At 45.3% G+C, this 25,709-nt stretch overlaps 1 protein-coding gene across 3 annotated transcripts in view; it reads left to right on the forward strand.

The window, feature by feature from the left end:
* Nucleotides 1–22,856, forward strand: part of SMPD3 (sphingomyelin phosphodiesterase 3) — a 203,076-nt gene extending 180,220 nt beyond the window's left edge. For all 3 annotated transcript variants that reach the window (XM_088458332.1, XM_088458334.1, XM_088458333.1), the window contains 5 exons: nucleotides 3,372–3,527; nucleotides 3,962–4,051; nucleotides 9,176–9,239; nucleotides 17,594–17,756; nucleotides 22,010–22,856. In XM_088458332.1, coding sequence (XP_088314458.1) covers nucleotides 3,372–3,527; nucleotides 3,962–4,051; nucleotides 9,176–9,239; nucleotides 17,594–17,756; nucleotides 22,010–22,111 — 575 coding nt within the window. In that variant the 3' untranslated portion in view covers nucleotides 22,112–22,856. The remainder of the gene's footprint in view (nucleotides 1–3,371; nucleotides 3,528–3,961; nucleotides 4,052–9,175; nucleotides 9,240–17,593; nucleotides 17,757–22,009) is intronic.
* The last annotated feature ends 2,853 nt before the right edge of the window (nucleotides 22,857–25,709 follow it).

Below are 25,709 nucleotides of genomic sequence, written 5' to 3' on the forward strand. Positions count from 1 at the left end.
TCTTAGTGCCTAACCCTCCCCCTTATTGCCTAATCTTAACCCTCCCCCTTAGTGCCTAACCCTCCCCCCTTAGTGCCTAACCCTCCCCCGTTAGTGCTTAACCCTAACCCTCCCCCCTTAGTGCCTAACCCTCTCCCCTTAGTGCCTAACCCTCCCCCTACTGTCTAACCCGTAATCCCACTAATTACTGTCAGGATGCCAGGTCCGGGATTGTAACTTGTGTCGGCATTCCAGTGCCGGCAATGTGAGCGCCTGCAACCCAGCTGTCAGGATTTCAGCTACCTCCCGTGACATTAAACAGATGAAAAACAGTAGTCATATCAGCAATAATATTTTGAATAAATAAACTAAATATAAAATTAACTGAATATAACCAAGTCTAAAACCAGCATAGGACTAAATATAAATAGAATTAATTTTTACATTTGTTTAAAATCTACTGATCATTCCAAAATATTTTAGTTTGATTTACACTGTGTCTACTTTCCAGGACTGTATAAATATATTGCACACAGATATCTTTCAGAATATTATATGGTTCCTTTAGGATCGGCTCATAACTTGGATTTCACCCGCTAGCTCTAGTGACGGCAGCTTTCCCTTTCCCGTCAGCCACACCTCTCCCTGTCTAACAGCTATGCCAGAGATACGTCCAGCCAAAGCTGGGGAGCAGTGTTTGGATTCCGTGGGGAGGACGCAGACGTGTATTTACATTGCTGGCCCCTGCTCTGTGACTTTGTTTGAGTTCACAATAAGAAATATGAAGAGTGAATACTGTGAGTGATGTTCATGTAGCGGTGGCACTGACATTAAACAAACCAAGTGTGTGAGCTATGGTTTGCAGCTGTGTGTGGTCTGGCCCAAACTTTCTCAGTCTTCTTGTATTATGTGCAACCATTATCATGGTACATTGTTACTGAGTAACCTCAATTGGGCATCAATTTCTCCCAAATACCCACAAAAGTCTCTATTCCAGGTAATGTGTATAAATGTTTGCTAGTTGCAATGCCGTACCAGGGCGGCAGTGCATCCTGCGCCACCCTCACTCCCTGAAAGCACAGCATCATGACTTCGTGCTGAGGGTTTGGGACAGCACTGCCTGGAGCGCACTCCGGATGGCAGTACAGGCTGCAGGGTGCATGCCTGGAACTTCCTAAGGACGCTCTGGGATAGCGCTACAGTAGGGTAGGCAATGAGTGGCCCTCCAGCTGTTCTTGAACCACACATCCCAGCATGCCTTGCAACAGTTTCAGCATGGTCAAATAGCAAAACTATGGCAGGGCATGCTGGGATGTGTAGTTCTACAACAGCTGGGGGGGGCACTTATTGCCCACCCCTACCTTACAGGCACTTTGCTAGGCAGATGCAGGGCCTGCGGGGCAGCTTTTAGTGATCTGTAACCTTTATGCTACCAGGGCCAAGCTCCAGAATGCGGCTTGGTAAATTCGTCAGGAAAGCAGCCCCCATAGATTTCTGTGGGGGCTGCTTTTGCTGTTGTTCTTTGTAGATACATCCATGGTGTATATAATATTTGTACCCTTCTAAAACAAGTGTTTTTGGGGGCTATCCCGCACACATTAATTGATAAATAGGCCCCTTTATAATTGTAAATAATTTTATGTTTAATTTAACTGATGGAAGTCACCCTTGTGCCTGACTGATCTGTATCCTTGTTCCTATGTTTACCATTGGTTGAGAAGCCCTGGTCTAGAGATCTCTGCAAGTAGCAGAAAGTACCAGGTCAGCATGCAGTGCCCCTGTGTCTTACCACCTCATCTATTACAAAGAGTATGAACAAGAAAGGACTTACAGGCTGTTATTAGCGTACGTCTTCCTACTGACACAACACTCTTCATCACGGAACATTTTGTCATATTGGACGAGATTACTGTGCACGCTCAATTACAGCCCACAAAGAACATAATGTACTTAGGATTCCAAATTAAAATTGTAGATTCATCACCGTGAGAGGCAAGCAAGTACTGTCTGCTTTGTTTTTTATAAGTGACCAGTAAAACGTACATGCTATTCTGCACAGACAACCTTATACGCGTACGTACTATATGTGCAATTAATTAATTAATTAAAAGGTTGAATGGTGTCATGGACACAAAGAATATAGTCATCAACAGAGCAGGGCAGGTGGCCGGACAGATTTTCATGATATTTCAAAACGACCGGTGTCAGTCAGACGGATGACGCTGCGATCGGGGGGGACAGAAAGATGCCTCTTTGATCCCTGTAGATCCAGGTCCTGTTATCTGCACAAAGAAAGCAGCACAATTTTGTTTAAATTAATTTTCTGCTTGCTGCCCCCCACAACCTTCCCATGCTTCTCCCCCAAAACCTGCATCATGAAACATATACCGTACATTTTTGAATAATTATTGAAACCCCCCCACTTGTTTTTTCTGTATATAGTGTTTACACTCAATGGGGTATATTAACTAAAGTGCAAGTTTATAGAAGTGAAGATGTTACCCATAGCAACCAATCAGATTCTAGCTATGATCTTCTAGAAGTTGCTAGATAATTGATAAGTATAATCTGATTGGTTGCTATGGGCAACATCTCCACTTCTAAAAACCCGCACTTTAGTAAATATACCCCCATGACTCCTTCTTAGCACTGTGTACAAATGGGAATCTGTAAAAACCCGCACTTTAGTAAATATACCCCCATGACTCCTTCTTAGCACTGTGTACAAATGGGAATCGGTAAAAACCCGCACTTTAGTAAATATACCCCCATGACTCCTTCTTAGCACTGTGTACAAATGGGAATCGGTATGTAATGCCGCCGGATCTAATGCCGGCGGACTAAATATTGTCAGTGGAAGGCCGAACAAGGAAAATCCTAATTAGGACTCCTAAGTACCCTAACCCTCCCCCCCCCCAACGCTAATCATCCCTTAGGGGTGCCTAAACCTAAGTCCCCCCCGGTGGTGCCTAAACCTAACCCCTCCTTCCCGCACCCTAAACCTAACCCTCCCGGAGAGGTGCCTAACCCAAGCCCCCCCTTTCCCCGAGCCTAACCCTCCTCGGGGGGGGTGGCTAAACCCTAAGTCCCCCAGGGGGTGCCTAAACCTAACCCCCCCCTCCCCATGGCTAACAGCTGCAAAGCCCCTGCTTACCTTCGTTTGGGATTTCGGCATCGGGCTAAAGATAGGCGTCGGGATTTAGACGCCTATCTTTAGTCCCTTGTCGAGTTTCCAGCGTCAGGATTCCGACGGGCGGCATTCCGGACGATGGTATGTTAACCGCATCCCGTACAAAATTACAAATGTAGGGAGCAGATAAGATAAGAGAATACTGTGTGTAAGACTTATTTCATGCTTGTTTAAGGACATAGGCTCTCTCCTCTTGTTTCAGGGGACGCAATGATCAGATGCGAGCAGCTAGACTTGCTCCATGAGTGGGTGTCCGAATTCCGCAAATCTACCTCCTCCTCCAGTGCGGCAAATCCGGAGGAGCTGGTGGCCTTTGATGTCATCTGTGGGGACTTCAACTTTGACAACTGCTCGTCAGGTAAGAGCTCTGGTGTCGGGGCCCGGATTTAGGGCCACATGAGTCCAGAGCTGAAAACGGACAAGGGCCTGTTGTGCGAAGCGTAAGAGCTGTGACCAGTGCTGTGTGGGTGTGGCCAGTGCTGTGTGGGTGTGGCCAATGCTGTGTGGGTGTGCCCAGCACCACATGGGCGTGTACACCTCCTACACTATCAGCCCTATTGTCTCCCTAACTACATAAAAGAATAAAAATGTAATCATTTTGCGAGGAAAATAGAAATAGAATTGTAATACTTTAGATTTATTTCCCACATTGTGGCCTGCTGGGCGGCTGGTTATCATCATGCTTCCATAATGAAGGGTCTATTTTAAAAAAAATATAAAAATACAAATATTGCTTAGGAGAAATGTCAGTGAGTGTAACCAAGGAAATTGTGTCCCTCTGCTCTGTTGCAGAAGATAAACTGGAGCAGCAGCACGCCCTGTTTACACACTATAAGGATCCGTGCAGACTGAGTCCTGGAGAGGAGAAGCCCTGGGCGATAGGTGAGAGAAGTCTAAATGTTTTCCACCAGTGCCACCTGCAGGAAACTGTGTATACTACAAGTAACCAGAAATAGGCAGCAGTGTTTGTGTGATGTGGCGGGTGTGTAGATGAGAATAAGGGGTCTACTCATCATCACTTAATGAACATTTTCACCTGCAATTGTAGAAATTAAGTGTCTGGGCCATTCATCAAGAAGGTAAAGCAGGAGATATCACAGATATCTCAAGCTTACCTTTCTCTCCCGGAAATATCCCACTGTCCCCATACACTAGTATCACAGATATCTCCTACTTACCTTTCTCTCCTGGAATGGCCCGCTGTCCTCATACACTAGTATCACAATATCTCCTACTTACCTTTCTCTCCCCGAATGGCCAGTTGTCCCCATACACTAGTATCACAGATATCTCCTGCTTACCTTCTCTGGCGGAATGGCCCGCTGTCCCCATACACTAGTATCACAGATATCTCCTGCTTACCTTTCTCTGGCGGAATGGCCCGCTGTCCCCATACATTAGTATCACAGATATCTCCTACAGTACTTACCTTCCTCTGGCGGAATGGCCCGCTGTCCCCATACATTAGTATCACAGATATCTCCTACAGTACTTACCTTCCTCTGGCGGAATGGCCCGCTGTCCCCATACACTAGTATCACAGATATCTCCTGCTTACCTTCCTCTGGCGGAATGGCAGCTGTGCCCATACACTAGTATCATAGATATCTCCTGCATCACCTTTCTCTCCCGGAATGGCCCGCTGTCCCCATACACTAGTATCACAGATATCTCCTGCATCACCTTTCTCTGGCAGAATGGCCCACTGTCCCCATACACTAGTATCACAGATATCTCCTGCTTACCTTCCTCTGGTGGAATGGCCCACTGTCCTCATACACTAGTATCACAGATATCTCCTGCTTATCTTCCTCTGGTGGAATGGCCCGCTGTCCCCATACACTAGTATCACAGATATCTCCTGCTTACCTTCCTCTGGCGGAATGGCCCGCTGTCCACATACACTAGTATCACAGATATCTCCTGCTTACCTTCCTCTGGCAGAATGGCCCGCTGTCCCCATACACTAGTATCACAGATATCTCCTGCTTACCTTCCTCTGGCGGAATGGCCCGCTGTCCCCATACACTAGTATCACAGATATCTCCTACTTACCTTCCTCTGGCAGAATGGCCCGCTGTCTCCATACACTAGTATCACAGATATCTCCTACTTACCTTCCTCTGGCGGAATGGCCCGCTGTCCCCATACACTAGTATCACAGATATCTCCTACTTACCTTCCTCTGGCAGAATGGCCCGCTGTCTCCATACACTAGTATCACAGATATCTCCTACTTACCTTCCTCTGGCAGAATGGCCCGCTGTCCCCATACACTAGTATCACAGATATCTCCAGCTTACATTTCTCTGGCGGAATGGCCCTCTGTCCTCATACATTAATATCACAGATATCTCCTACAGTACTTACCTTCCTCTGGCGGAATGGCACCTGTGCCCATACACTAGTATCAGATATCTCCAGCTTACATTTCTCTCCCGGAATATCCCGCTGTCCCCATACACTAGTATCACAGATATCTCCAGCTTACTTATCTCTCCCGGGAATATCCCGCTGTCCCCATACACTAGTATCACAGATATCTCCTGCATCACATTTCTCTGGCAGAATGGCCCGCTGTCCTCATACACTAGTATCACAGATATCTCCAGCTTACGTATCTCTCCCGGGAATATCCCGCTGTCCTCATACACTAGTATCACACATATCTCCTGCTTACCTTCCTCTGGCGGAATGGCCCGCTGTCCCATTATACTAGTATCACAGATATCTCCTGCATCACCTTTCTCTGGCGGAATGGCCCGCTGTCCCCATACACTAGTATCACAGATATCTCCTGCTTACCTTCCTCTGGCGGAATGGGCGCTGTCCCCATACACTAGTATCACAGATATCTCCTGCTTACCTTTCTCTCCCGGAATGGCCCGCTGTCCCCATACACTAGTATCACAGATATCTCCTGCTTACCTTTCTCTCCCGGAATGGCCCGCTGTCCCCATACACTAGTAACACAGATATCTCCTGCTTACCTTCCTCTGGTGGAATGGCAGCTGTGCCAATACACTAGTATCACAGATATCTCCAGCTTACTTATCTCTCCCGGAATATCCCGCTGTCCCCATACACTAGTATCACAGATTTCTCCAGCTTACCTATCTATCCCGGGAATATCCCGCTGTCCTCATATACTAGTATGGGGATGGAATTCATCAAGCTCCGAAAAATACAATATTTTCAGAGCTTTACTGCGGGAGCATTCGCCATCTTCAGGTGGGTAGTGCTCCTGCTCGCGGCTTGCAACGCGCTCCTTCCCTATGGGAAGGAGTCCCAGGTTCCGAAGAGGGATCCTGTAGGATCCCTCCTTTCTTGTCCGGCTCCTTCCGCCAGATGTTGGGGCTTTTGTGCGCATGCATGACCTGTAGGTCACACAGGTGCACTTGAAAGGAGCAGGGAAGTCGCATGCGGAGACAGCTGATTTTCGGATTAACTGTCTCCACGCCGGAGCAATGATGAATTGCTCCGGCGCTCGCAGCGAGTTAGCATGTTACTAATCAGGGTCCGTACAGACCCCGATAATTAACGTAATGAATAGACCCCCCTTCTAGGAGTATCTTTGGAGAGAACAACAAAGGGAATTCATGTTTTTGAAGCTGTTTCTTACACTAAGAAATGTGATTCTCCGCAGAAGTGCACTGGAAGCTGCAAAGTCCATCCCATTAAAAGTATAGGGTGAGAATGGACACCTGCCAGCTAAAATTTATGGAATGAAAATGTATCTGAGGCCTTCCACAAAAAGACCCTCTCCCATCTCATGTCACAAATCATGGGCCGCACTATATGAGCCAAGTTCATCCATACAGCAGCTGCTCGTCCAAAGTCCTCCTGCTGCCTGGTGCAAACTTCTGATTCCCCACAAACTCCAACATTTTTCTCGGCAAACCAATAAACTTTGGCTAAACTCTATGGTGTCGCTGAGCAAATTGCGTCACATTATGCCACCCAAGAGAATTTTGCCACTTTGGGCGTCTTGTGCTTTGTAAATAAAGCCCATGGGTAGCAGCCATTTTGTAGTGTTACCGAGTATTCATGAGAATGCAGCTTTGTCAGTTCCCTAGGAGTTTTGTTATCACTGAGGCATGAGGCACAGTGCATACCATATCTCTCATCTTGGGCACCTATGTATTAAAATATCTATGGATACAGCCCTACAATACATTGGCTTTTGTAAAGTGTCTGTTTTGCACAGGGATTACCTCCGTTACACAATACATAGGAGTGTGCTTGCTCTTGAAGTGTCTTCATTTTTTTTGTATTTAAAATTGTGTTGTATGAAATTGCTGGTCCTTAAGTGTGAGACTAAGTGAGTCTCAATAGGGGCGTATTAACACCTGAGGGGGCCTGTGTGCAGGGGGCTCCTAACTCTGACCAGCCCCTCCACATCTTACCTTGTGCCGCAAGTGGGTCCTTCCTCCTTCGTGGTGCCATCTTTCCAGTGATAGGGAAGATGGCACATGTGGGGAGGGGGACCCGTGTGCAGTGGACCCCCTCACCATGTAGTAACTAGGGTAATGCGACCAGTGCCATGGCACAGGGCACCGCAGGGCAGGGGGTGCTGTTTGGACCTGTCAATTTTCCTGTTTATTATCATTCTCACTTGTAGCTTCCTCTTCTGTTATCCCCAGCATCTCCTGGCCTCCCCTATCTCTTCCCTGGCCCTTCCCCATGAGACCGTGGCCCTTTTTCAGGTGCACTATCTTATGTCTCTATTTTAAAAACGGGGGGGCGGACACCAATGCACAGGGCACCAAAAAGTCTAGTTATGGCTGTCCGTACCTGACTAAATGGGCCACTCGCGCGGCACGCCGGCTTCCTATGCTTCTCCTGTGGCGCCATCTTTCTGGTTATAAATTCAGAAATGTAGCGCATGCACAGAAGAGACCAAGACTCTGGCACAGTGACAGGGCCTTTGCTAGCTTCTGTGCGGCGCCATATTTCTAAATACATCACTGACAAGACGGCACCACACAAGAAGCAAAGGGAGCCGACGCACTGCACGGGAGGCACAGTGGTGGGTGCAGGGTGTACACGGGCCCATGGGTCCATGGTGGGCACCGCATTGCACACCCTGCACCCATGATTGATATGCCACTAACATGTGTACAAAAGAACAAAGGCTCTAGCATAGTGACAGAAAGCCTGATTAGTCACTACGGATCGCTATTCTGCTTATACGCACGCAACTGCATTGCTAATATCAGCGGTGATATGTAAATGTGTGCAATCACATTGCGTACGCAGCCTGATATAAGGACGCCCTCTTCCCCTCACTCACATCCGTATACTTGGCCAATGTAGAGAAACAATCGGTAACATCGGACAGTTAATGAAGCCCAGACTATGAGACATCAGGCGTCGTCTGGTATCGCAGTGGCTAATATATACACGCCCATGCAACGGCGTTGAAACGCACTGGCATGACTGCGTTTGCCTGACCCCCTGTCACCCCCCACAAACGGCACTTCCTGTCAATCACTCTGCCATGGGCCTGCATATACTCTGCGATCGCAGTCCCGATTGCAACGCTAGTTCGCGCATACGCACTGCGATGCATGCGCAGTACGCAACAATCCGCCGATTGCGTGCGTATAAGCAACTGCGTTCCTTTCTGAATCAGGCCCAGAGTCTTTGCTGTCACTGGGAAGTTGGCACCATGGAGGAGGAGGGACCTGCTTGCTGGCACAAGGTAAGTATTCTCTTGGTGCGGAGCAGGGTATGCTCTGCGGGGCTTGCCTGGACCCAGCGGCCTGTGTTCTCCGCAAACCCTGTGCCAAGTATAAATATGCCTATGAGTTGCAGTGTATAACCCGGATTCAACTAAATAAGCTTGTTCATTTCCCCGTCTTCAGCTTTCCTCTCTGAGCCATTGAAGTGCTGTAGAGTATGCAGTAATTGTGGAGCAGGTCACAGAGTGAGGCCGCCTCTAAGCACCAAGAACACACAATAGCCTCCTATTGCATTCAGTATAATTTATGTTTGTTTTCCCAGGAACACTGCTGGACCCGGAAGGTCTCTATGACGAGGAGGTGTGCACCCCAGATAATCTACAGAAGTGAGTGGCTTGTATACACAGGAGGAATGGGGTGGTGTGTTACGCTTGGAGTAATTGTGGTCTATTAAACCAGTACTCTAGAAACTGAATATAGAGTATTTGAAGGGATACAATCACAGTTCATGGCATGGCTAAAACTGCTAATTCGTAAAGTGTATAGGTTACAGCTTTTGTTGTACATGTAGTGAACAAAATAATTTTATTAAAAATAAACCCATTAATATAAAGTGGCAGAATATGGCTTCAGGCCACGGCGGGCAGTCAGTATGGCCGGTACGTGCAGTGGCATTGTGCCTTCTGATATCTGGGATTGTGCAGGTGCGATGCAGGACTATGCATCCACAAAACAGTCACTCAGCTGGTGCCTGGTAGATGGTGCTGTTACAGAATATGAAATAGATTTACTTCAGATCTAGGGACATGGGGGAGATGTATGAACAGGCGTTAAGGGGATCAGTGGTATCAGTGCATGTTATGTACCGCTTCTCCCGCATGTATTAAAGTGGGTTGGGTGGTAAATGCTATGGATCCCTGTAATTATCGGCGCTGCTATCTACAAAATAGCAGCGCCGATATGATGGGCAATGTATGAACACTCAGTGGCACTGACCGTTCTCACAGCTGCAGCTGTCATTGCCCTATTACAACAGTAGGGAAAGCACTGACTCTGGCTGCGGTGGCTGCTGGCCTGCACGTGAGAGCTTGCGAATGCCCAGTGGAGCCGGCCAGGAAGTGAAACACAGGCTGTGGCAGGGATCGCCGGAGGGGGGGGGGGAGGTTCTCCCCTACTCCGGCAGACAAAATACTATCACATCTTATCGGTAGTGCTTCCTGCTTCGGCTCGGCAAAGAGGCGAAGCAGGAAGAGGTTTAGCGGCACGATTCGTTCCACTATAATACATCTCCCCCCATAAAGAGTTATGATATTTGGATAACACCAGTGTCTTGCTTATCAAACCATTGGCTGAACACGTGATCTGTGGATGGGGTCATTGTTATCCTGGAAGACATCCCTCCAATTAATATAAAAGATGCTGCAGCAAGGGGTTAAAGAAGATTATCCTCTTACTTTAGACAGTGACCTGCATTGTCTTTGACTTCAAAGGTAATGGCGGCACCAAAACCATGTGAGCAAAATGTGATCCACAACATAAGGGTACCAGCAAAATCCTTCACTCATGAAAAAAAAACGCCAACCAGTTCTTTAGGTTGGCGCCATGCCCTAAAATAGTTGGCAGAAATTGGCAATATATTTTCTATATTGCATATTTTTGCTTGTCTTTGGCAGTTTTTTTCCTTGCTGTGAGCCTGGGTTCCAATGTCCGTTTTTGTCAGTGATGAATTCTTAAGTGAAATCACAATTTCCCAGCTGCTGTCACCAGCTCTGTACGAGTGGGCGCGTGCTCTGCTCAAGGGTTCAGGTGGAAACACTACATTCACAGGGTTCTAGCACCGCACCAGTAGGAACCTTTCAGCTGTGCACTTGTCTCCTGAACCTCTGACCAAAGTACACACCCCGGCCCACACTGACCTTGTTATAGCAGCTGTAACATAGTATTTAATTGTTTTTAACTTGATTCTGTCAATAAAAACTTTTTGATTTGTAACTACTGAAAACACCTTATCCTTATTGCAAATACTGTGAATTGTGTAGCACAAATTATCTTTGGATGTCTTCATTTTGTAATTACATTTAAGTTATAATTCAAAAATTATAGTTATAAGTTTCAACATTTTGCACAAATTAAGGCTAAGTTATGTGTGGTTGACAATAGTTAGCATTGCCATCCTGCAGAAAGCTTCAGTTTCCCCCAGACCCCTACCAAGACTTCGGCACTTCCCTCTCTGCCGGGTCACAGTCTACCCCGTCCCCCTTCCCTCCGGGACATACACTTCTCACCTGGACTCACCTGGCTGTCCAGGAGAATAGTCTGTGTCCCGTTGGGTGGTGTTGATGGGGTTGTCCATGACCCGGCAGAAGGGGAAGTGCCGTGCGGCACCTCCTATGCCGGCGTCTGCATACGCCTATGCCCCTGAACCCTGTTAGGGGACTTTATCCCCCAGACCCTGTGGGAGGAATTCCATTAGGTGCGAGTTTGAGAATGCCAGTTTAGTTAATGACACTCGCAAACTTTGAGCTAATGCGCAAATCGGAGAAACGCACAATCCAATTAGAGATGCTGATTCACGTTACTTGCGGCGAGCTTGCACAAATTTTGTAGAGAAAGCAAAGTGGGAGAAGAGCAAGAAAAAGTGGAGAAACCATCCTGAACTCCAACTGAGATAGTTGGTGGCCAGAAGGCAAGCACTTGGGGTACTTAAAGGCTGTCAAATTGTTGCTTTTTGCACTTTTTAATAGTGGAAAAATTATAGCAAGCAGGTGTTTTTCGTATAATGATTTTGCAGTGTTTTTATACAAGTTTTTTTTAATTCAGAGTAAACGCTTTTAGCTCCCATTAATAGAAACACACCTCCACGTACCTGTCCCACATCATTTACACCTCAGCAACCCTGTCACACATAATTTACACCTCCAGATACATATCCCACATCATTTACACCTCCAGATACCTGTCCCACATAATTTACACCTCAACATACCTGTCCCACATCATTTAAACCTCCACATACCTGTCCCACATCATTTACACCTCCACATACCTGTCCCACATCAATTACACCTCCACATACCTGTCCTCCATCATTTACTCCTCCACATACCTGTCCACATCATTTACACCTCCTCATACCTGTCCCACATCACTTACACCTCCACATACCTGTCCCCACATCATTTACACCTCCACATACCTGTCCCACATCATTTACACCTCCTCATACCTGTCCCACATCACTTACACCTCAACATACCTGTCCCACATCACTTAAACCTCCACATACCTGTCCCACATCATTTACACCTCCACATACCTGTTCTACATCATTTACACCTCAACATACCTGTATCACATCACTTACACCTCAACATACCTGTCCCACATAATTTACACCTCAACATACCTGTCCCACATAATTTACACCTCCACATACTTGTCCCACATCATTTACATCTCCACATACCTGTCCCACATCATTTACACCTCAACATACCTGTTCTACATCATTTACACCTCAACATACCTGTCCCACATCATTTACACCTCAACATACCTGTCCCACATCATTTACACCTCAACATACCTGTATCACATCATTTACACTTCAACATACCTGTATCACATCATTTACACCTCCACATACCTGTCCCACATAATTTAAACCTCCACATACATGTCCCACATCATTTACACCTCATACCTGTCCCACATCATTTACACCTCCTCATACCTGTCCCACATCACTTACACCTCAACATACCTGTCCCACATTACTTATACCTCCACATACCTGTCCCACATCATTTACGCCTCAACATACCTGTCCCGCATCACTTACACCTCAACATACCTGTCCCACATCATTTACACCTCCACATACCTGTTCTACATCATTTACACTTCAACATACCTGTATCACATCATTTACACCTCCACATACCTGTCCCACATAATTTAAACCTCCACATACCTGTCCCACATCATTTACACCTCATACCTGTCCCGCATCACTTACACCTCAACATACCTGTCCCACATCATTTACATCTCCACATACCTGTCCCACATCATTTACATCTCCACATACCTGTCCCACATCATTTACACCTCAACATACCTGTCCCGCATCACTTACACCTCAACATACCTATCCCACATCATTTACACCTCCACATACCTGTTCTACATCATTTACACCTCAACATACCTGTCCCACATCATTTACACCTCAACATACCTGTATCACATCATTTACACTTCAACATACCTGTATCACATCATTTACACCTCCACATACCTGTCCCACATAATTTAAACCTCCACATACCTGTCCCACATCATTTTCACCTCATACCTGTCCCACATCATTTACACCTCCTCATACCTGTCCCACATCACTTACACCTCAACATACCTGTCCCACATTACTTATACCTCCACATACCTGTCCCACATCATTTACGCCTCAACATACCTGTCCTGCATCACTTACACCTCAACATACCTGTCCCACATCATTTACACCTCCACATACCTGTTCTACATCATTTACACTTCAACATACCTGTATCACATCATTTACACCTCCACATACCTGTCCCACATAATTTAAACCTCCACATACCTGTCCCACATCATTTACACCTCATACCTGTCCCGCATCACTTACACCTCAACATACCTGTCCCACATCATTTACATCTCCACATACCTGTCCCACATCATTTACACCTCAACATACCTGTTCTACATCATTTACACCTCAACATACCTGTCCCACATCATTTACACCTCAACATACCTGTCCCACATCATTTACACCTCAACATACCTGTATCACATCATTTACACTTCAACATACCTGTATCACATCATTTACACCTCCACATACCTGTCCCACATAATTTAAACCTCCACATACATGTCCCACATCATTTACACCTCATACCTGTCCCACATCATTTACACCTCCTCATACCTGTCCCACATCACTTACACCTCAACATACCTGTCCCACATTACTTATACCTCCACATACCTGTCCCACATCATTTACGCCTCAACATACCTGTCCCGCATCACTTACACCTCAACATACCTGTCCCACATCATTTACACCTCCACATACCTGTTCTACATCATTTACACTTCAACATACCTGTATCACATCATTTACACCTCCACATACCTGTCCCACATAATTTAAACCTCCACATACCTGTCCCACATCATTTACACCTCATACCTGTCCCGCATCACTTACACCTCAACATACCTGTCCCACATCATTTACATCTCCACATACCTGTCCCACATCATTTACACCTCAACATACCTGTCCCGCATCACTTACACCTCAACATACCTATCCCACATCATTTACACCTCCACATACCTGTTCTACATCATTTACACCTCAACATACCTGTCCCACATCATTTACACCTCAACATACCTGTATCACATCATTTACACTTCAACATACCTGTATCACATCATTTACACCTCCACATACCTGTCCCACATAAATTAAATCCTCCACATACCTGTCCCACATCATTTACACCTCATACCTGTCCCACATCATTTACACCTCCTCATACCTGTCCCACATCACTTACACCTCAACATACCTGTCCCACATTACTTATACCTCCACATACCTGTCCCACATCATTTACGCCTCAACATACCTGTCCTGCATCACTTACACCTCAACATACCTGTCCCACATCATTTACACCTCCACATACCTGTTCTACATCATTTACACTTCAACATACCTGTATCACATCATTTACACCTCCACATACCTGTCCCACATAATTTAAACCTCCACATACCTGTCCCACATCATTTACACCTCATACCTGTCCCGCATTACTTACACCTCAACATACCTGTCCCACATCATTTACATCTCCACATACCTGTCCCACATCATTTACACCTCAACATACCTGTCCCGCATCACTTACACCTCAACATACCTATCCCACATCATTTACACCTCCACATACCTGTTCTACATCATTTACACCTCAACATACCTGTCCCACATCATTTACACCTCAACATACCTGTCCCACATCATTTACACCTCAACATACCTGTATCACATCATTTACACTTCAACATACCTGTATCACATCATTTACACCTCCACATACCTGTCCCACATAATTTAAACCTCCACATACCTGTCCCACATCATTTACACCTCCTCATACCTGTACCACATCACTTACACCTCAACATACCTGTCCCACATTACTTATACCTCCACATACCTGTCCCACATCATTTACACCTCAACATACCTGTCCCGCATCACTTACACCTCAACATACCTGTCCCACATCATTTACACCTCCACATACCTGTTCTACATCATCTACACCTCCTCATACCTGTCCAACATCATTTACATCTCAACATACCTGTGTCACATCAATTACACCTCACCATACCTGTCCCACATCATTTACACCTCCTCATACCTGTCCCACATCATTTACACCTCACATGCCTGTCCCACATAATTTAAACCTCCACATACCTGTCCCACATCACTTACACCTCATACCTGTCCCACATCATTTACACCTCCTCATACCTGTCCCACATCACTTACACCTCCACATACCTGTCCCACATTACTTATACCTCCACATACCTGTCCCACATCATTTACACCTCAACATAACTGTCCCACATCACTTACACCTCAACATACCTGTCCCACATCATTTACACCTCCACATACCTGTTCTACATCATTTACACCTCCACATACCTGTCCCACATAATTTACACCTCCACATACCTGTCCTACATCATTTACACCTCAACATACCTGTATCACATCACTTACACCTCAACATACCTATATCACATCATTTACACCTCCACATACCTGTCCCACATCATTTAAACCTCCACATACCTGTCCCACATCACTTACACTTCCACATACCTGTCCCGCATCACTTACACCTCAACATACCTGTCCCACATCACTTATACCTCCACATACCTGTCCCACATCATTTACACCTCAACATACCTGTCCCGCATCACTTAGACCTCAACATACCTGTCCCACATCATTTACACCTCCACATACCTGTTCTACATCATTTACACCTCCTCATACCTGTCCAACATCATTTACTCCTCAACATACCTGTGTCACATCACTTACACCTCACCATACCTGTCCCACATCATTTGCACCTCCTCATACCTGTCCAACATCATTTACACCTCACCATACCTGTGTCACAGCACTTACACCTCACCATACCTGTCCCATATCATTTACACCTCAACATACCTGTCCCACATCATTTACACCTCCACATACCTGTTGCACATCATTTACACCTCCACATACCTGTTGCACATCATTTACACCTCCACATACCTGTCCCACATCATTTATATCTCCACATACCTGTCCCACATCATTTTCACCTCCACATACCTGTCTTATATAATTTACACCTCCACATACCTGTCCCACATCATTTACATCTCCACATACCTGTCCCGCATCACTTACACCTCAAAATACCTGTCCCACATCATTTACACCTCAACATACCTGTCCCACATCATTTACATCTCCACATACCTGTCCCACATCATTTACATCTCCACATACCTCTCCCACATCATTTACACCTCACATGCCTGTCCCACATAATTTACACCTCAGCAAACCTCTCACACATCATTTACACCTCCTTATACCTGTCCCACATCATTTACACCTCCTTATATCTGACTCACATCACTTACACCTCAACATACCTGTCCTATATCATTTACACCTCCAGATACCTGTCCCGCATCACACACCTCAACATACCTGTCCCACACATCATTTACACCTCCTTATACCTGTCCCACACATCATTTACACCTCCTTATACCTGTCCCACATCACTTTCACCTCAACATACCTGTCCCACACATCATTTACACCTCCTTATACCTGTCCCACACATCATTTACACCTCCACATACATAGCATCTTAGACAACATTGCACGCGAAACATTAGCAGTTTATGTGTATTTATTATCAGTTACTTATATAGTGTCAGCATATTCCGTTGCACTGTACAATTGAGAACAAAACATTAATTAAACAAAACTGGGAAATAGCAGACAGACAGAGAGGTAAGAGGGCCCTGCTCACAAGCTTACAATCTATAGGGAAATAGACATTGATACACAAGGATAGGTACATATTACATAGTGGGGCATCCAGATTGCAGAGGTTCTTGGTGGGCTGTATGATCCAATCACACAGTAATGTTGGCCTGGGGTCAATGGGAAGTGTGAGTGAAGAAAGAGAACATACTGTATGTATAGTTTTGTGTGGACTGTATAAAGGGGATGTCATTGGGTAGGATAGTTTTTGGGGGTTATGTGGGAATGTACCCCGTTTTGTTATGTGAAGCTCCTTCCAAACTTAGCCCAACTCTTATCCGCCTTTAAACATCACCGATGTTTCCTCTTGCAGCCACTCTACTTATGATTGTAGGTCACCAGGGTGTCCACCCTTTTTATACGTGACCCTGACCATGTTGGGAGCAATTTGACCAAGAAGATTCCATTTTCTGCTCCTGCATGAAGGTTCTGTTATGTTGGAAAGCTTCACTATGCCTGTCCATTATCAGCAGACACTGCTAAATTTCACTGTAGATGAAATCTGATTTTCCCTTCCAGAGTTATGGAAAATGAAGAGGGCAGAAAAGAATATCTGGTATATCCCACCAGCAAGAACCATTGTCCCAACCAGAAGGGAAGGAAGGTTCCGTTAAAGGGCAGCGGGCGCAGGATCGATTACATGCTCTATTCCGAAGATGGAAACAGTATGGACTGGAAAGTGGTAAGCATGCTAACTCGTCCTTTATTTATTATTAATATCTCAGATATCTATATCAAATCAATGTTGCTGAAATCCACTAATATCCTCTTTTCAGCTATCGCTAGAACATTAGATTTCTTAAAAAAGTTGTCTTGATCTCTTTGGAAAACAAACAAAAAACCATCACCATCGCGACCATCGGGGCTTACGACCAGACCCTAAGGTTGGGTCTGGGCACTTGTAAGCCCCAGGGAGCTTAAGCGTTCGTAAAGTAACGCCTCCGTTTTGGAAACTACCCCCCCGGCCCGCCTACCAAACGGGGGCAGCTGTCGATCAACATCGACAGCCGCCCCTTTGGTAGCGAGCTCCGGAGCGACAGAGTTTCTCTGTCGTTCCGGGGCTTGCGTATGTGCAGTGTGGCCGCTGCGCACGCGCAGGCCTAACCATCGAGTCGGTGACGAGCGCATCGGCGCTCGCGACCGACTCTGAATAAGGTCCTGTGTACCTCTTTTCAGATCCCTCTTCTCTCTCTCGGCTGTTTCTCTGTCCTGCCTCCCCCCCCTTCCTCCGCCAGCACAGCCCAACATCACGGGACTTGCTGGACATATCACCAACCTGCACGCTTCCCAGTGATCCAGGTTGGGTGAAAGTAATGGTTAAAAAAATAATTAAAAAATTTTGATTGAGGAAACATTAACTACTATCCCAGCCCAAACATGAATATCTTAAAGTCATGCAGCTAGTCGTCTCTAAGGACCAGAATAGAGAGAAACTGATGTAGTACATTCAGGGCCATCGAGAGCTCTGATGGGTTCAGGTACTGGGAGAGGGAGTGACCAAAATCCGGGAGGCGTGGACATGCCTCCTCCCCCCAAAAAACATAATAAGCTACTATGCGTGGTGCATACGCTCAGCACAGTGTCTCTGTTCCAGGAGGCCCCTCCCACTGCACTGCCCACTACTGCTGGCCGCGCCTGTATAGCTGTGCAGCCACGGCGGCACATCGGGCAATGAGAGGAGATGGCTGCAGCCACTTTAGCAATAGCGGTTGCATGAATATGCTTATCTGAGCCTTCCCTTGTGTGATGGACAGTGTGATGTAGTGTACGAGCGAGATGAGACGCAAACTTGTCTGCGTGGTCTGTGCATTTGCGATGGAGATTTTAAATACTCCAACATCGACACACCATTAGCGATTTCTGTTCTAGCTAATCTCACATCCAACTAAATATGGCCTCTGAAGCATTGGATTTGCGATTGAGAATGCAGCAGTGCTCCCAGACATATCCGTAACACTCCTCTAGCTCTCCCTTAACACGCCCATGTTGCCTTTTTTGCAAACTCTCAAGTGCAAGTTGCAAACCCCTTCTGGAGTGTTATTGGTGCTGTAGGTTATTGCGACCTGCATAGCACCTGTGTGCGTGTGCTCAGTAAGAGACATTTCCCACAGTAGCAGAACATCGCTCACTTGTATAAACATCGACTCTGCGTCCATCTCTGAATCTAGCCCAAAGATACCTTTCCATGGGTTTCATTTCAGCGGTAGCTTCCCAATACAAAGGGGTATATTTATCAAAGTTCGTTTCCCACATTTACTAAATTTTTTTTTTACTTTAACTCTTTCTAACTGATGTATGTATGTATCTGTGTCAATACGACCAGCTTATGCTAAAATCGAAAGCATAAAGCAGGTCTATTCATTTGGGGATTTGAAGTTTGATTTTGGGTTCGATATCAAATCGAATAATAGTAAATAAGGGATTTGTGTGTTGGTCTATGTAAAAGTACCAATGTTTTTCCGATGTTTAATTTTGAGTGGGATTTGAGTGAAATTCGGTTTTATGGGCCTGATTCAGACCCACTCGCAAGCGGCTGTCCGCTCGCAAGTGGGTCGATGTTGTGCACTGCACATGCGCACGACGGCGGGAGCTCCATCGTGCGCATGCGCCAGACACGACGAGCGAAGGAATTTCCTTCGCTCGTTGTGTCTGATCAAAGGGGGCGTACTGTCGATGTTGATTGACAGCACGCCCCCTTTGGTGGGCGTGCCTCCCTGACGGGGGCGTTCCCAAGGGAACGCCTACCGTCAGAAGCCGGCCCACTGACATCACTCTGATAGAGCCAAAAACTCAACCGCAGGCTCCGGCTTGCAGTGGCGATGGTCGCGATGGTCAATACCATCGCGGCCATCAAACTGCATGCTCGTATAGGCTGTGGGTGGTGACCCACAGCTATGCGAGCGTCCAGGAGGACGCTCCATAATTATGGAGGACGGCCCTCATTCAGAGTGTGCGCTCTGCTCAGAGCGTACGGCTCTGAATGAGGGCCTATGTTCGATATGACATTCGATTTTGCCTTTAGTAAATCTCCAAATGCAAAATTAAATGAAAATTAAATGAAAATTGAATGAAAATCGAATGTGAAATCACACTAAAATCAAAATCGAACCTTTGTAAATATACCCAAAAGTATAAAGAAGGTGAGCTGTGGTACAAGTACTGAGTAAAAGTAATCTTCTTATCGGTATCCCATCTCAGGATGGTGATAACAGAGATTTCACGATTTGAGGACAACCAGAGGCACATATGCTCAGATGCATCCAGACTGGCAGGCAATTATCGGCAGTCTGAGTGTCAGTCAGCTGCCTAGGCTAGGGTTCCATGATAAATGGCAGCAATAGTATGTTTATTATCTCTGCAACAAGTGCACTGCTGTCATTAAGTAAATAAAGAATAGAGATTAATATAGTTTGTAAATATACGAACTATATAACTTTCAGGCGCTCACAATTGGTGATGATGGCTGACAGTTTGAAATCAATGCAAAGTAATACACAATAGCTGCTCCTAATAAGGAATATATCTGTGATTCCCACCTAATACGAAATGTAGAAAAATCTGAACATAGCGTCAATTATTGTATTTAGTAACACTAGTAACAAGTGTTGGTATCAACTTGTATAGACTCGTCAGACAAAGACCGCTACTTTAACCAGAAATATGACAATTTATTAACATCATATGTATAAATACACATATATATACAATATAATTACATGGAAATTAAAAGTACATAAAATTAATATAGACACACAAAAAAATAAAACCAATCTGGTAAAAAATGTGAGTTGGCTTATATATATACAAAAACCAGAAGAAATTCACCCCTGCAGTGGGTGTCTCTTGCGAAAAAATTGGTTAGTTATTTAAATCGCCATGTCTGCTCCAGCTCCACACAGCACTGATCAGATAGTGGAAACAAAGAATCCGTCCTTTCTCTCATACAGGCGGGAGTATTAATATATTTTGGCTCAGATCTTTAACAAGTGTAGTTGTTTCCACTTAGAACATTTTATCCTCGTGATTAATATAAATCAGTTCATACGGTAATAAAGACTTTAATCTTTGGCGTATTGTAGTAGAGGACAATCTGTTTTAATACAAGTAGCAGGGTTCGTCTATCAGTATAATCAGCCACAGTCAGTTCTCCCCCACTTGTACAGAGCACTATTGCTTACCGCCAGCCGGCTGGTGTGAGGGATAATTCGCTCTGTCAGCAACAGATAGTCCACGGTCATTAGATACCAAGGTGTGGATAGCGCTCTTTGTCTGACGAGTCTATACAAGTTGATACCAACACTTGTTACTAGTGTTACTAAATACAATAATTGACGCTATGTTCACATTTTTCTAAATAAAGAATAGACCTGGTATATATAAAATGTGTGTCTGTATGTATGTGATGCTAACGCATCAGCCGGCGGAATTTGTACTGAGACGCCCACCGGAGCCCTCTCAGCTGCCCGCAACTGCGTACACAAACGTAGCATTGGATGCAGATCTGGAAACCATTGAATCCTCGACTGAGTCTACGGCCACTCAGAATGGCCTCAGTAACTGAGACGCTGGGGCTTTGTTCTCTGCGTGTGCGATCGCAGACACTGGCTAGTACACGACCAGGAAACAGCCCCATCACACCCGCATTTTGGCCAAAACTCCTCGTAGCCACCCTCAAAAGGTCTTTTCCTGTCAATCGACCGCAAGTGAATCCTCATGGTGAGCTCGATCGCAATCCATTCGCTGCGTGTGCGCATAAAATTCCAGTGGAGACATTATTTGGCAGTTGTTTAGGGACTTTAGCATAATATGTACATTTTCCTTTAAATTTCTATACAATGAATGATGACTGAAATATCAATTTTGCTTTTGCCTAGTGTGTTTCTTGCCTAGTTACTTCCTAAAGGTGTAATGTATTTGTCTTTCTTTTTTTTTTAGGACGTTGAAGAATACAGTTTTATCACACAACTAGCCGGACTTACAGACCATGTGCCAGTAGCAATGCGACTGAGTGTTTCTACAGGGGAAGAGGAGTCTTAAGCAGGACTGTGGACTCTGCCAGTGTTAATGGGGAACGTTCACATGGCCCAGGGGGTTACTCCAAGCCCCAACATCTGGAGCAGGAAGATTTATCCAGCGAGCTAATGGAGTTATAAAAGTCCTTCACTATTTGGACTGCATGAAGGAAGCTGATAAGAGGAATAAGTTCAGTTGCTTCCTCACTGGTGCCTTTGGGTTCCAGAGCAGCTCTCGCAGCCGGCCGGCCACCCTCTCTACAGTACACAGAATGAGAGGACCTAGGACAGATCCAGTGCCATTCTTACCAAGATGTTTTTGTTTTTTTATACCACTATATAGCACAATTTAGTTTGTAACCGTGAGATGCTGTTTTACGTTTCTTTTACCTTTTTCTTATTTTTTTTTTTCTTTTCGTTTTGACATAATCTTTGTATATCTAAAGAAAAAAAAAAAAAAGAGGACCATTAACCTTTATACTTTTTAGGTTCTTGTTGTAGTTCCGAACACCTCCACTAGCATGCGCTATATTTGCATGAGGCTCTGCATTTAAAAAAAACAAACAAAAACAAAAAATAAACAGCCAATGACATCTGGACAATTTAAAGGGAAAGAATACAGCCAAGAACTTGAATTCCAAATGAAGAAAACTGCGGTTTCCTTGATTGGCTAATACTTTTTTAACGGCTTTGCAGGATTTTCTTTAATCTTTTTTTTCTTTTTTCCAATGGTTATAGAAATTACACAATAAAATATCACTTTGCTTTTATCAATCTGGATCCTTGACCGTTTTAAACTAATTTCGAGAAGAGAAACAGGTCAGAATTTACAGTTGCAAGGTAACTATGGTGCTGTAAGTCACATCTCGCGTTGCTTATTGCACAAGTTTCCATACCAATATCACAGACTGTTTCATTGTTAAAAACAGGCAAGAACATGCAGGTGATTTTAGAACAATGACTATTTAGAAAGGTATATAGTTACTGTGAGGGTTTGGTAGGGGATGCCTGTCTGTCGGGTCCCAGCGGTCAGAATCCTGACGCCGACATCCCGACTGGGTTAGGATACTGACACCTATCGGTAAGTATCCTATCCCTAAACCTAACCCTCCCTCCCCGCTGCTTAAACCTAACCTTCACCCCTAGTGTCTAAGCCGAACCCTCCCCCTCAATGCCTAAACCTAACCCTCCCCCCAGTGCCTAACCCTAATCCTTCCTTCCTGCGGCCTAAACCTAACCTTACCCCAGAGCCTAAACCTAACCTCCCCCTGCAGCCTGAACCTAACCCTCCCTCCCCACAGCCAAACCCTAACCCTCCCCCTAGTGACAAACTCCTAACCCTAATCCTTCCTCCCTGCGGCCTAAACCTAACCTCCCCCCCCAGCCTAACCCTCCCCCTAGTGACAAACTCCTAACCCTAATCCTTCCTCCCTGCGGCCTAAACGTAACCTCCCCCCCTAGCCTAACCCTCCCCCTAGTGACAAACTCCTAACCCTAATCCTTCCTCCCTGCGGCCTAAACCTAACCTCCCCCCCAGCCTAACCCTCCCCCTAGTGACAAACTCCTAGTGACAAACTCCTAATCCTTCCTCCCTGCGGCCTAAACCTAACCTCCCCCCGCAGCCTAAACCTAACCTCCCCCCTGCAGCCTAAACCTAACCTCCCCCCTGCAACCTATACTTAACCCTTCCCCTAGTGCCTAACCCTGAACCTCCCCTTAACCACACTATTTAACATCAGGATGCTGGCACAGAGATTCTGACTGGTGTCGGGATTCCAGTGTCGGCATTCTGAGCGCCGGCATCCCAACAGCCGGGATTTAAACTACATCCTGAGTTGGATTGTGTAGGACGAGGATGATACCCAAGTACAGTTTTGAGGGTCAACACCTTAAAGTTGGCCTATAGTCAGTGGTCACGCTACATCATTATTCTCTGCAGAGTGAAGTGACTCCTTGTAACATTTTTAAGGTGTATGGTAAAATATATTTTTACTGCGCCGGATCACTCTTGCTGAGAAGTTATGGACCCTGACTACCTGCTTCACAGCATTCCAAAGGAAGAAGCGCGCTACCTTGGATATGAGCAGCATTGTCTAATTGTCTACAGTCATTGTGGCTGATACCAGAGTCTCACTCAAGCCCATCTGCGGCGTGTAACTTGAATGTTTTTGCTCTTCACATGCGTTAGATCCAAGTGTTTGCAGCTATGGGCGATGCAGAGTCACACTCGTACAACTGAAGGGGCGTAACTGGACTGTCACAGAGCGTTCTCATGCAGGCTAATTGCAGTGGGGCGTGTAACTGGAATTGTGGTCTATTTCAGCATTGTGCATACAGATAATTACGCCTGAATTATGGCAGATCTTCTACTGCACCAGGGATAGGGCAGATGCACGGAGAATGATGTTGGCTATAAAACCAAGTATACACGTCGCGGCAGTTCGGTTTCAGTGATGAGTACGGCCAACTCGCGTTGAAGGCTGCATTAGCCGTATTGTTTCTCAACTTAATTCATGGGGATGATGGTTTTCAATGACTGGTGGCCACAGAGTGTCATAAACAATGGCATATGTCTCTTATGCTACCAAATGTAACAGGCTGGTGGCAGTTAAGTGTCTAAAAAAGGGTCTCTGACCACAAGAGGACATATTTATCAAGTTGTGAAAAGTCTTTAACATATGTTTTCCCTTCACTGTGGTTCTCTGGAAAAGGCTTCCCCATGGGTAGAATCTTTAACCCGGGCAGCGGTAATACAAGTACCTCTACTGTCACCAGCTCAGGATGGTGATACAGTAGCTGCCAAGGGCCAATGCAAAATTCTTTATTAAATAAAACATTTTTTTTTCTAATTAAAAACAAATTTGTTTATATTTTTAATCTATTTATTTTTTACATTTTTTAATGTAATGAAAGTGGAACTGAAGGCCTAATTCCAAGCTTCCAGTTACACTGTACATCTATGAATCGTCAATGCCGATTCACACAAGCGTTACGATGATACTCTTATCACAGCCGGCCAGTATCACCAGGAAGCTCAGTATCACTTAGTCCACCTGGTGATACTGTGTATATATATATATATATATATATATATATATATAATTTTTTTTTTTTCTTTGATAAATGAAGATTAAACAAGATTTTCTATTGCTGCAAAAAGTGTTGTAGAAAAAACGGCCTGATTATGAGTTAGGAGTAAAATAAAAAATAGCCGGTAACTTTACACATTGGTGAAACCGTCCTGCACTGCAGGTTGGACAGATGTAACATGTGCAGAGAGATATTGATTTGAGAAAGGCGTGTCCAAACTCAAATCTAAATTGCAGTGTAGATATAAAGCTGTCCAGCATTTGCTGGCTATGGGCCTGATTCAGCAAGGATTGCAACTGCGATAACGCATACAATCGGCTGATTGGTGCGTTCTGCGCATATGTATGCATCACAGTGCACGTGCGTGGACCGGCCTCTGCGATCGGGACTGCGATCGCAGTGACTACGCAGACCCATTGCAGAATTATTGACAGGAAGTGCCGTTTGTGGTAGGTGACGGGGGTGGTCGATGTCACGCAGGCATGATATGGTGTTTGAACGTCATTGCAGGGGTGTGCATAAATTATCCACTG

The sequence above is a fragment of the Taudactylus pleione genome, unplaced genomic scaffold (assembly GCF_031769625.1).
Source record: "Taudactylus pleione unplaced genomic scaffold, aTauple2 ptg000828l, whole genome shotgun sequence".
Classification (NCBI taxonomy): domain Eukaryota; kingdom Metazoa; phylum Chordata; class Amphibia; order Anura; family Myobatrachidae; genus Taudactylus; species Taudactylus pleione.